Source organism: Ahaetulla prasina, chromosome 18 (genome assembly GCF_028640845.1).
Source record: "Ahaetulla prasina isolate Xishuangbanna chromosome 18, ASM2864084v1, whole genome shotgun sequence".
Lineage (NCBI taxonomy): Eukaryota > Metazoa > Chordata > Lepidosauria > Squamata > Colubridae > Ahaetulla > Ahaetulla prasina.
The window spans coordinates 11277207-11289736 of record NC_080556.1 but is presented as its reverse complement, the minus strand read 5'-3'; the positions used below and the strand labels follow the sequence as shown (position 1 = coordinate 11289736).

The following is a 12530-nucleotide window of genomic DNA, read 5'->3' as shown; positions in this document are numbered from 1 at the left end:
GTTCCTCAGCCAGCTTTGAAGTCCACAAGTCTTAAAGGGACCAAGGTTGGAGACCCCTGCTTTAGATGCTGTGTGATGGCCACTTGCAGATCTCGGAAGCTGCGTGTCAACTCTGAAGCGAGCCTGGCTGAAGCCATCTTTTGCTGCCTCACATTTGCCACGAACTCTGAAAAGGGGAAGGGAAGGGGAAGTAGATCGACTGACTGCAGTCAAAACAAAACGTTTTCTTGTGGGAACCAAGGTCACCCTAACCGGTGGCAGTTGAGATCAAACTAGATCAATATCGATGAAAAGTCAAGAAAATAGGTCAATAAAGATTAACATACATCAAAAAGGTCATTAGGGGTAAAGAGCGGTCAACCTTGAATGGCTTGGCAATTATTCCATGACTGCCACCCGCAAGCTATGAACCGGTTGGGCAATACTAGCCCTTTCCACCTTTCCTTGGAGCTGAGCTTTCTGGTAGAGAGGAGGGGGCTTTCTCTCCAGAGGGTGCCAGGTGATCTTTAGAGAGATGGTCTTCTTCCCCTCTCCTGCAGTGTTTAATTCGGCCTCTGCCAACCTTTTCATTTGCAATTTCTTCCCGTGTTTAACATCGATCACAATTGCAGCCAGACCTTAGCTTAGATTTTTCAATCCTTTTAATACCAATTTAAGCTGCCTTGATGATGGAACAAACAGAAAATAAGGTTACTTCGATGGGCACCAACTTCAGATAACATAGGTTTGGCGACGTATATCTTTCTTTAAATTTATTGTGACGGTTAATATTAAAGTGAGTTAGCAGGGCTAGATTTTTACCTTCACTGCTAGTTTTGAAACTTCATTAAAATGTTTTATGTCTACCTACGTTACCTATTCCTTCCACCCTCTTACAACTCTTACAAAACTCTTACAAAAGTTAAAATAAAAAATGTAACACATAAGTTATGGTATTTGTATGCTTACACTGTCAAATTATTTACTAAGACTATTACTATTATTATTCTCATCCTTCCTAGTACCTATCTCTTCCCACTTATGACTATAACCATAACCATTGCTTATATTTTTACAATTTATATTGTTTTGTTTCCTAGTAGGATTTGATTGCTTATTAGTAACCTATGACTATCACTAAGTGTTGTATCTTCTGCCAACCTAGCAGTTTAAAAGCATGTAAAAATGCAAGTAGAAAAATAGGAACCACCTTTGGTGGGAAGGTAACAGCGTTCTGTGTGTCTTTGGCATTGAGTCATGCCGGCCACATGATCACGGAGACGTCTTCGGACAGCGCTGGCTCTTCGGCTTTGGTGTAACCCTGGGGGTAGCTCGTTCCAGAGGGCTGAAGCCCCCGAAGAGAAGGCCCTCCCCCTGGGGGTCGCCAGTCGACATTGGCCGACGGCACCCTGAGGAGACCCTCTCTGTGGGAGCGCACTGGTCGATGGGAGGCCACCGGTAACAGCAGGCGGTCCCGTAAGTATCCCGGTCCTAAGCCATGGAGCACTTTAAAGGTGATAACCAACACCTTGAATTGCACCCGGAAGGCAACCAGAAGCCAGTGCAGCCTGCGCAGGATAGGTGTTATATGGGAGCTTCGAGCCGCTCCCTCAATCACCCGCGCAGCCGCATTCTGGACCATTTGAAACCTCCAGCTACTCTTCAAGGGGAGCCCCATGTAGAGAGCGTTGCAGTAATCCAGGCGGGAAGTGACGAGGGCGTGAGTGACTGTGCATAGGGAATCCCGGTCCAAGAAGGGACGTAACTGGCGTATCAGGCGAACCTGATAAAAAGCTCCTCTGGCGACGGCTGTCATGTTCTTCTAACGACAGCCGTGCATCCAGAAGGACGCCTAGATTACGAACCCTCTCCGTGTGGGCCAAAGGTTCGCCCCCAACAGTCAGCCTCAGCTGATTGTACCAGGATGCCGGCATCCACAGCCACTCGGTCTTGGCTGGGTTGACCTGGAGCCTGTTTTTCCCCACCCAGACCCGTACGGCCTCCAGGCACCAGGACATCAATTCAACGGCTTCACTGGGGTGGTTTGGGGTGGAAATGTACAGCTGCGTGTCGTCAGCATACAGATGACACCTCACCCCAAAACCACGGATGATCTCACTCAGCGGCTTCATATAGATGTTGAACAAGAGGGGCGAGAGAACCGAGCCCTGTGGCACCCCACATAAGAGGCGCCTCGCGGTCAATCTCTGCCCCCCCGCCAACACCGTCTGCGATCGGTCGGAGAGGAAGGAGGAGAACCACCGAAAAACGGTGCCCCCCACTCCTAACCCCTCCAGCCGTCGCCGCAAGATACCATGGTCGATGGTATCAAAAGCCGCTGAGAGGTCTAATAGGACCAGGGCAGATGAACAACCCCTGTCCCGGGCCCTCCAAAGATCATCAACCAGCGCGACCAACGCCATCTCCGTGCTGTACCCAGGCCGGAAACCGGACTGGCACGGGTCTAGATAGACAGTTTCATCCAGGTACCGAGGAAGTTGATGCCACACTCTCAACAATCTTTGCCACAAAGCGAAGGTTGGAGACTGGACGATAATTTGCTAAAATAGTTGGGTCCAGGGAAGGCTGCTTGAGGAGGGGCCTCACCACCGCCTCTTTCAGGGCGGTAGGGAAGACACTCTCCCTCAAAGAAGCATTAACAATTCCCCGGAGCCAACCTTGTGTAACCTCCTGTGTGGCCAGCACCAACCAGGAGGGACACGGGTCCAATAAACATGTGGTTGCGTTCAGCCTCCTCAGTATCCTGTCCATGTCCTCAGGAAACACAGTGTCTTATGATTCTTGATGAATGTATTTCATTTTTCTTTATGTAGCGTATGCACCAAAGACAAATTCCTTGTTTGTCCAATCACTTGGCCAATAAAGAACAGAACTCAACTCAACTCAACTCAACTCTAGTCTAGTCAAAGTAAATTTTGTAATAAACTGACCATTCAGCCGTATTATAAACAGTTGTACCATTGTCCTAAACAGTGGGGAAGGAGGTCCCCTCCAGAGAATGCCTTCTGCAGCCTGGGGCACCCCTACTTTGAGAAGGCCCCCCCAAAGATCCTGTCCTGCTGGGCACATTCATAGTGAGGTGGGTGCCAAGCTGCTGAAGGCTTCAAAGGGCGACAGTAGGATCTTTTCGTTTTCAAAAAGGTCAAATCTGCACTACTATTAATCTTCTCATCGTTCCCATCACCCATCTCCTTCCACTTATGACTGTATGACTGTAACTTTGTTGCTGGCAATCCTTATGATTTATATTGATATATTGACCATCAATTGTGTTGTAAATGTTGTACCTTGATGAACGTATCTTTTCTTTTATGTGCACTGAGAGCATATGCACCAAGACAAATTCCTTGTGTGTCCAATCACACTTGGCCAATAAAAAATTCTATTCTATTCTATTCTATTCTATTCAAAGATAGCCGGTGGATGCAAAACTCACAATGGTTATCCGACATTCGCTCAGCTTGCGTTCCTCAGCTTGGCTTTCTTAACCGGGAGACTCGAGCAGCGCAGACGGAGCAAACTGGCCCTCTGAAAAGAACACGAAGTGTGCGGCGGAAGCCGAACGACGCCTACACTCTCGCTTGAGCATTGCAAACCAGCGCAGAGAGACTCAGTCTCTCGAAGCTACGTCCCATCACTTCCGGCTCAGGCGTTCCTTTCCAGCAGCGGCCACCATGTTAGGGGCGACAATGAGTGACACGGGCCGGCCATGTGAGTGGGCACAGTTTAGCGGCTCCGTAATACCCCTTTCTTGGCTGACTAACCGGGCCCGCTATAGAACTGCGGCCACGAAGGCCGGAAGGAAGGAGCAGGACTTGAAGGAAGGCTCGGGAAAAAAAAAAAAAGAAACCTCGGTCCTTTGAGGGGGCGGAGTGGGGGGGTGGGGAAGAGCGTAATGAGGAACCGGAAGTGGGGTCGGGGGACCGCTTTGGCGGCAGGACAGGAAGCGAGGTTCGGCCATGCCGGGGAGGGTGGAGGGCATTGAACCGGAAGTGGAGGACCGCTTACGCGAGAGAACACGGAAGCGGCTGTAGTTTCTGCCCCTCAGAAAGGACGCGGGGTTCGTCAGATCAGAGGGCGCGTTAATGGCGCTGATCGGGACGGCGGCGGGTTGGGGGGCGGCGAGGGGAAGGGGCGGCGCGGCGCTGCTGCAGGTGAGCGAGGGACGAAGGAATGGGTGGGCGCGGCGGTGGGGGGGTGGGAGCGGAAGAGGGTAAACGCTCTCCGGCTGCGGGGACTTCTCAAGCTTCTAGTCCTCAAGCCGGGACTTCTCAAGCTTCTAGTCCTCAGTGAGGGCGCTCGCTCTCCGACCGCGCTTCCTTTTCGCAGATCCGCCGCAGAGCTCAATCCGGGGCGGCTTCTGCTGCAGCGGCGCCGGCTACCGAGACGTCTCCCCGCCTGAAGAGGTTCGCCGTGTACCGGTGGAGCCCGGATAACCTGGGAGAGAAACCCCGCATGCAGACCTACGAGATGGACCTCAACAAGTGAGTGGGCGCCTCCTCCCCCCCCCCCAAAAAAAAGAAAAACCCCCCCTCTGCCTTTCTTCTACCCCCAACCCTAAACACGGACAGTGAGGCTGTATTCATTTTATTTATCTTAATTTATTTATTTATTTCTATACTTTTATACCGCACCATCTCCCGTAGGACTCAGGGCGGTTCACGGGCATATTAAAAAATACAACAATAATAAATAAGCAATTTAAAACCCAATTAAAACAGAATATTTCAATCGCCCAATGACTAAAACGGTAAAAAACCATTTAAAACCCATTTAAAATTAACTAAAATATTTTATTTCTTAGGCTGGTCCAGCTCGTTGAAATAATAAAGTCTTCAGTTCATGCCTGAAGGTCCGGAGGTCTGGGAGTTGCCGTAACCCGGTCTTAATTTATTTATAATTACATTTCTATACCGCACCATCTCCCGGAGGACTCAGGGCGGTTTACAGCCAATATTAAAAATACACATACCAATACAATATAAATATAATAAATAACAATATTTTAAAAACAATTAAAAACAAATATTTACTGGCCGAATCGCTAAAACGGTCAGAGACCGATTAAAACCCATTAAAATTTCGCTAAAATACGGTCTTAGGCTAGTCCCGCTCGGTGAAATAATAAGGTCTTCAGTTCACGTTTGAAGGCCCGGAGGTCGGGGAGTTGTCGTAACCCCGCAGGTAGCTCGTTCCATAGGGTCGGTGCCGCCACAGAGAAGGCTCTTCCCCCTGGGGGCCGCCAACCTGATTTTAAATTCTAAATTTTAAATTTTAATTGTGGGTTTTAAATTTCTGTAATTTTTATGGGGTGTAATGTTATTTTAAATTTTCTGGCGAATTTGAATCAGTTTTTTAAGGGTTGTTTTAATTATGGTGTATGTTTCTGTTTGTATTTTATCTGCCTGTTCACCGCCCTGAGTCCTTCGGGAGAAGGGCGGTATACAAATTAAAACATTATTATTATTATTATTATTATTATTATTATTATTATTATTATTATTATTATTATTATTATTATTATTATTATTATTATTATTATTATTATTATTTGGTCGACGGCACCCTGAGGAGGCCCGCTCTGTGGGAGCGCACAGGTCGTTGGGAGGCAATCGGTGGCAGAAGGCGGTCTCGCAAATACCCCGGTCCTAAGCCATGGAGCGCTTTAAAGGTGGTAACCAGCACCTTGAATTGTACCCGGAAGGCTACCGGCAGCCAGTGCAGGCCGCGCAGGATGGGTGTTATATGGGAGCAATGCGGTGCCCCCTCTATCACCCGCTAGCAAATCTAGACTAGATTTGTAGGCTAGCAAATCTAGAAATCTCTAGAAAGGATGCAGAGAAGAGCAGTCGAGGATTAAGGGGACTGGAGGCTGAAACCTATGAAGAATGGTTGTATTAAGTGGATATTGTCTAGTCAAGTAAAAAGAAGGACTAGGGGAGACATGATAGCAGCCTTCCAATATCTCAGGGGTTGCCACAAAGAAGAGGGAGTCGACCTATTCTCTAAAAGCAGGGGTCTCCAACCTTGGCAACTTTAAGCCTGGGGGACTTCAACTCCCAGAATGGAGTTTCTGGGAGTTGAAGTCCCCCAGGCTTAAAGTTGCCAAGGTTGGAGACCCCTGCTCTAAAGCACCTGAGGGCAGGACAAGAAGCAGTTGTCAGGCCTGGAAACCATACTAGGCCATAGGTTTCCAGACGCTGCCCCATTTCTCCCCTGATTGTCTTCCCATTTGCAGAAGGAGTGGCAAGAAGAGGTTTCTAATAGAGTGGAAGAACGTTGGACCATGTGACCGGAAAAAGGGTTAGAGGGGGTGGGACTCTTGGGGTTTATATAACTGGGGAAAAGAATCCGGAAGGTTCAGTTTTGGAATTTCACTCATCGTGTGCCAGTTTCCTTATGCTAGTAAAGAACTTTGAAAGACAATGGCTTCAGAATTTTTTTCATGCAGAAGAGGTTTTTCTGGAAACTTGACAGCAATGGGTGGAAACTAATCAAGGAGAGAAGCAACTTAGAACTAAGGAGAAATTTCCTGACAGTTAGAACAATTAACCAGTGGAACGACTTGCCTGCAGAAGTTGTAAATGCTCCAACACTGGAAATTTTTAAGAAAATGTTGGATAGCCATTTATCTGAAATGGTGTAGGGTTTCCTGCCTGGGCAGGGGGTTGGACTAGAAGGCTTCCAAGGTCCCTTCCAACTCCTTTATTGTATTAATAACAGAGTATTGGTATATTTAATCTAACAAAGAGAAGTACTAGGGGAGACATGATAGCAGTCTTCCAATATCTGAGGGGCTGCCCCAAAAAAGAGGGAGTCAAGCTATTCTCCAAAGCACCTGAGGGTAGAACAAGAAGCAATGGGTGGAAACTAATCAAGGAGAGAAGCAACCTAGAACTAAGGAGAAATTTCCTGGCAGAACAATTAATCAGTGGAACAACTTGCCTCCGGAAGTTGTGAATGCTCCAACACTGGAAGTTTTAAAGAAGAGGTTGGATAACCATTTGTCTGAAGTGGTGTAGGGTTTCCTCCCTAAGCAGGGGGTTGGACTAGAAGATCTCCAAGGTCCCTTCCAACTCCTGTTCTATTCTATCCTATTCTCTATTCCCATTCCCATCCTATTCCACCAAGATGATTAGGGGACTGGAGGCTAAAACATACGATGAACGGTTGCAGGAAGTGGGCCTAGCTAGTCTAGTGAAGAGAAGGATCAGGGGAGACAGGATAGCAGCCTTCCAATATTTGAGGGACTGCCACAGAGAGGAGGAAGGGGGTCAAGCTATTTTTCCAAGGCACCTGAAAGCCATACAAGGAATAATGGATGGAAACTGATCAAGGAGAGATTCAACCTAGAAATAAGGAGAAATTTTCTGACAGAACAATCAACCAATGGAACAGCTTGCTTAATCTCCCCTCTGCAAACTGTGCAAAATGGACCTTTTGGAGGGAAAGGTGGGGGGGGGGCTGGCACTTCCTGACAGCTGGCGGGTTCTCCTTTGCCAGATGCGGCCCGATGGTTCTCGACGCCTTGATCAAGATCAAGAATGAAATGGATTCCACCCTGACTTTCCGCCGGTCCTGCAGAGAAGGTGAGAGTGGCCCTCCTTTGCGGTTCCGGCTTCCGGAGGGCAGACAATCCAGAGGAGGAGGAGGCTGTCAATTTGACACCACCATCCCAAAAGTTTCCTTTTTTGCTCTTGGAAAGCTCTCGGTTCTCTTTCTCCCCGCAGGCATTTGTGGCTCGTGTGCCATGAACATAAACGGAGGGAACACTCTGGCTTGTACCAAGAGGATCGACACCGATCTCAACAAGGTCACCAAGATCTACCCTCTCCCTCACATGTATGTGGTGAAAGATCTCGTGCCTGTAAGTCCAGGGAACGGATGGTCTCCCCAGGGCAGATTAGAGGGGGTGTTATGGCTCCGGCCCGCGAACATGTCCTCATGGAGGAGAGTGACTTGGAAAGTGAGGGAGAGGAGCCAGCAAGGCCTCCCTCGCCAGGACCCTCCTCACTGGCACCGTCCCAAGTTCCAGCTGCAGGCTAGGAGGAGGAGCTGACAAGGCCTCCTTCTCCCTCCTCCTCCTCCCTGGCAATGCCTCAAGTCCCAGCTGCTGACAATCAATCCTGGATTGATCTGAAGCAGCGACGAAGAGATAAGCGTGCGCAGCAGAGGAAGAGGTGTGGCAGGCTCAGAGATTGCTGAGTCACTGAGCCATACCCTACAGGGTATAAAAGTGGGTGGAGCTGCCATGTGGCCCTTGTGACAGACAAAAAAGCTACCAAGGATGCACTGCAGCTCGGTTGTTGGAGGGTTAAAGGACTTTGTGAGTGAGTTTTTGGCAACGGATCTTGCACACGAGATAACAGACTCATAACTTGGCAGGCCTCTGCACGGTCACTGCCAAGTATTTCCTCAACTGAAGAAAATCAGGTCTGTAGCAAATAAAAAGACTGGGAGACACGTGTCTTTACGTTTGATCTGTGAAGTGGGGAGGGGGAACAGAACAGGGGGGTGTATTGGGGGCCTCAGCTTGCAGAGCCTCTATTGTGCGCTGACTGTGTTTGGTCAACCCTCTCTGCCTGCCTTTCTGGGGACGGCAGCCTGGATCTCGACATGATTTTCCCATGCCAGTCAGTCAGCTATTCTGGCCATCTGGTTTCTCCATGGGGCTCCTGGCTGTTCGGTGGCTGGGTTCCCCCCCCCCCCAACTTTCCCCAGTGGATTCCAGATCTGGAATGGGGCCTGGAGCTGGGAAATGGGCACTGGCAGAAAGGTGGGTGTTGTGTTTTGTACCTGGCAGCCTTCACCTCGGTACCGTTCAGCTATTCCAGGGGTCGGCAACCTGCGGCTCTGGAGACGCATGTGGCTCTTTCATCCCTCTGCTGTGGTTCCCTATCACCAGTCGGCTCCCCAATTGATAGAGCTTTCAATTAGGACAGGTAGAGGAAAAAGGACACCACGCTAGGAGGAGAGTCTATGGTGGGGGAACCAGACTTCCGGTTGGGAGAGGAAAAAGGACGCCGCACTAGGAGGAAACTATAGTGGGGGAATTGGACTTCCGGTCAGCAGAGGAAAAAGGATGCTGTGCTAGGAAGAGACTCTGGTGGTGGTGGTGGGGGAACTGTGTTTCTGGTCGGCAGAGGAAAAAAGGATGCTGTGCTGGGAGGAGACTCTATGGTGAGGGAACCAGACTTCCAGTCCAGAATTGAACGGGGGAAGGGGGGGGGGCTTCCAGTTAGGACTCTGTGTCTCCTAGAGTGTTTAAGGTTGCCCCGACCCCTGAGCTATAAAATTATACCTGCTGCCACCCATCATGCTCAGCCTGAATAGGTCATGTGGTTTGGGGCTTAGCGTGGTACATATGTGCTGCTGTACTTGTAAGCTACCTTTTACGTGAACCGTCAGTTATGGCTTATTCCAAAAACTGGTTTTTCCTTCAAACACAGCTTGATACGGTGTGTAAACTCAGGCTGTGTTTGTTCTCCTTCCTTTAGGACCTGAGCAACTTCTACGCCCAATACAAAGCTATCCAGCCGTACCTGAAGAAGAAGGATGAGTCAAACCAGGGCAAAGAGCAGTATTTCCAGTCCATAGAAGATCGGGATAAGCTGGTCATTGCCATTTCCTTCCTGCCTGCTCTGGTCACTCCTGTTTTTGAGAGTTTCGCTGCCTCTCCTGGCCGGCCCTTAAAGCTCCTCAGTGCTTCAGCGAAACCCCATGATGCATAAGCATGCACTTTCTCCTCCTCCCCTCTTCTCAGGAATAGCCAAATGCTAGAATGTGCTCCCCAAATGCGTGGCAAGCGCTGGATTTCCTGGTTCCCCCAGGACAGCCTTAAAACAGTTTCCTTGGAGTCCTGAAAGGGACTGCAGGATGAAAAGCAGGGGAGGAGGGAGGCTGCTTTCCTCCCAGCAGAGAGAGAGAGATACACAGAGAGAGAGATACAGATATACAGACAGATAGATAGATACAGACAGATAGATACACACACAGAGAGAGAGATACAGATATACAGAGAGAGATATACAGACAGAAAGAGAGAAGAGACAGATATAGAGATACAGAGATACACAGAGAGATACAGATACAAAGATAAAGAGAGATACAGAGAGATACAGTGAGAGAGATACAGACAGATACAGAGAGACAGACAGAGACATATACAGAGAGAGATACAGAGATACAGAGATATATATATATATAGAGAGAGAGAGATACAGAGAGAGATAAAGAGAGATACAGAGAGACAGAGAGAGACATATACAGAGAGATACAGATATACAGAGAGAGAGAGACAGAAAGAGAGACAGAAAGAGAGACAGTGATACAGAGAGAGACAGATACAGAGATAAAGAGATACAGACATACAGAGAGAGAGACAGACAGAGAGAGAGATACAGATATACAGAGAGAGAGAGAGACAGATATACAGAGAGAGAGAGAGAGAGACAGATACAGAGAGAGAGATACAGAGAGAGAGATACAGATATACAGAGAGAGATACAGATATATATATATAGAGAGAGAGAGAGAGACAGACAGACAGACAGATACAGAGAGAGAGAGATACAGAGATAAAGAGAGAGACAGAGAGAGAGAGAGAGAGAGAGGCTGGTGGGCTACAGGGTCGCACTGGCTACCTGTTCAAGGAATCCGTCTTCTCCCTCTCGGCCTCCCTCACCAGGCGTCTCTTTTGCTCTCCCAGGACGGGCTCTACGAGTGCATCCTTTGTGCTTGCTGCAGCACCAGCTGCCCCAGTTACTGGTGGAACGCGGACAAGTACCTTGGCCCAGCCGTGCTCATGCAGGTAACGGAGCCACTGGGGAGACCACCCTTCCCCTGCCCTTGGCTGGCCGCTGTCTTCGACAGGTGCTGGATTGGGGGAGGTGGGCCTCTGCTTTAAGGCACGGGAGGGAGGAAAAGCGGTTCTTCCCAAGAGCGGTTGCTCCCTCAGGCCTATCGCTGGATGATCGACTCCCGGGACGATTACACGGAGGAGCGCTTGGCCCAGCTGCAAGACCCTTTCTCCCTCTACCGCTGCCACACCATCATGAATTGCACGCAGACCTGCCCCAAGGTGGGTGCCGCGAGCTGGTTCACCACCTGGGATGGGATGGCGGCTGAACCGTGGGGTGAGCTGAGCCAGTTATAAGACTGTGGCCAGCAGCCACACACGCACGCACCCCGTTCCGCCTCCTCCCATCACTGTTTCTTCCTTAGGGCCTGAATCCCGGGAAAGCGATTGCCGAAATCAAGAAAATGATGGCCACGTACAAAGAGAAGGCGGCCCATGGCTAGCCGCTTCCTGCCCCCCGCGCACACACACACACTCCGTGTGCACAGCCTGCCTTCCTCCTGAGGGGTGGCGGAGGGCTTTAATTTATAGCTGGGTTTTCAGTGGGGGTCACAGACTCCACCTTGCTTGCGTGGACTTGTACAGTGAAACCTGTAAAGACTAATAAAAAAAAAACAGTTTCCTACGTTGTTGCTGCTGTGTCTGCGCCCCCCCCCCCCCGAGCCGCCCCCCCCCCTGCCAGAAAGTGACTTGGAAAGTGAGGTGGAAGGGCTGTCAGGACTTACCTCGGGAGCACCGGCTTCCCTGGCTCAGCTCCAGGAGCCAGAAGCAGGCCAGGTGGAAGAGATAACGAGGCCTCCATCCCCTGATTCTTTTCCACACCAGGCAGTCCCTCTCCTTTTGCCTCTGCTCAGTTCAGGCTTCTCTCTAAACGGGCAGATGCTTCTCGACACAGGGGTCAAAAGACCCTTGGGAGGGGGGAAGGGTTTTCTTGAGGCAGGAAACCTGGGCTGGTCAACCTGCACTTTTCCCTCTGACTGAACCCCCCCCTCCCTCTTCAGTTCACGAACAGCCTGTATTTCTTCTTGAATAAACAGCTGATAAGCCATAAATAGGATGCGGTGGCTAAGACGCTAAGCTGGTCAAGCGAAAGGCCAGCAGTTCAGCAGTTCGAATCCCTAGCACCGCGTAATGGGTGAGCTCCCGTAACTTGTCCCGTTACTTCCTCCATAGCTCTGTGTGGTGATGATCTTTTGGGTGTCGGCGATCATGTACCGTGAGATTGTCAGCACCGCAATGTACCACACGGGGAACCGAGTTCTGATGACGCAGGTGAGGGCAGCTCAGACTCCTCCTCCTCCCTCACAGATTCCTTTGTGCCTCCGCAGAGATATTCCATGTCATCCTTTCTCCAAATTTAGGATTTCACAGAATTATGGGCAGTTCCTCTTTTTGTTTGCACAGGGGGGAAAAAGGCGTCCCTGAAGGCAGAACTTGATTTTAAATTATCCACAGTCCAGTTTGCTAACACTCTTAATACAAAGCCCATAAGACAACAATAGCAGTCATATAAAGAGAGGCGTTTAACCTGCCTTACGGCCTTCTGGTGGGTGGCCATAAATTATGGTAATCTGAAATTATTTCTGTGTAAATATTATCTTGAAAGCCCCCGGGCTCTGTGTGCTGTAAGGTCAGCTATTTGATTTAGGCATCTTCATTGCTCTCTATCTAG

General features: G+C 49.5%; 1 protein-coding gene across 1 annotated transcript; it reads left to right on the top strand.

Moving 5' to 3' along the window:
- The first annotated feature begins 4012 nt into the window (after window positions 1–4012).
- On the top strand, window positions 4013–11478 carry SDHB (succinate dehydrogenase complex iron sulfur subunit B). The gene is made up of 8 exons (XM_058161336.1): window positions 4013–4154; window positions 4330–4484; window positions 7504–7589; window positions 7731–7867; window positions 9498–9614; window positions 10709–10810; window positions 10958–11080; window positions 11224–11478. The coding sequence occupies exons 1-8, from the start codon at window positions 4086–4088 to the stop codon at window positions 11299–11301; spliced, it is 867 nt and encodes a 288-aa protein (XP_058017319.1). The 5' UTR covers window positions 4013–4085; the 3' UTR covers window positions 11302–11478.
- The last annotated feature ends 1052 nt before the right edge of the window (window positions 11479–12530 follow it).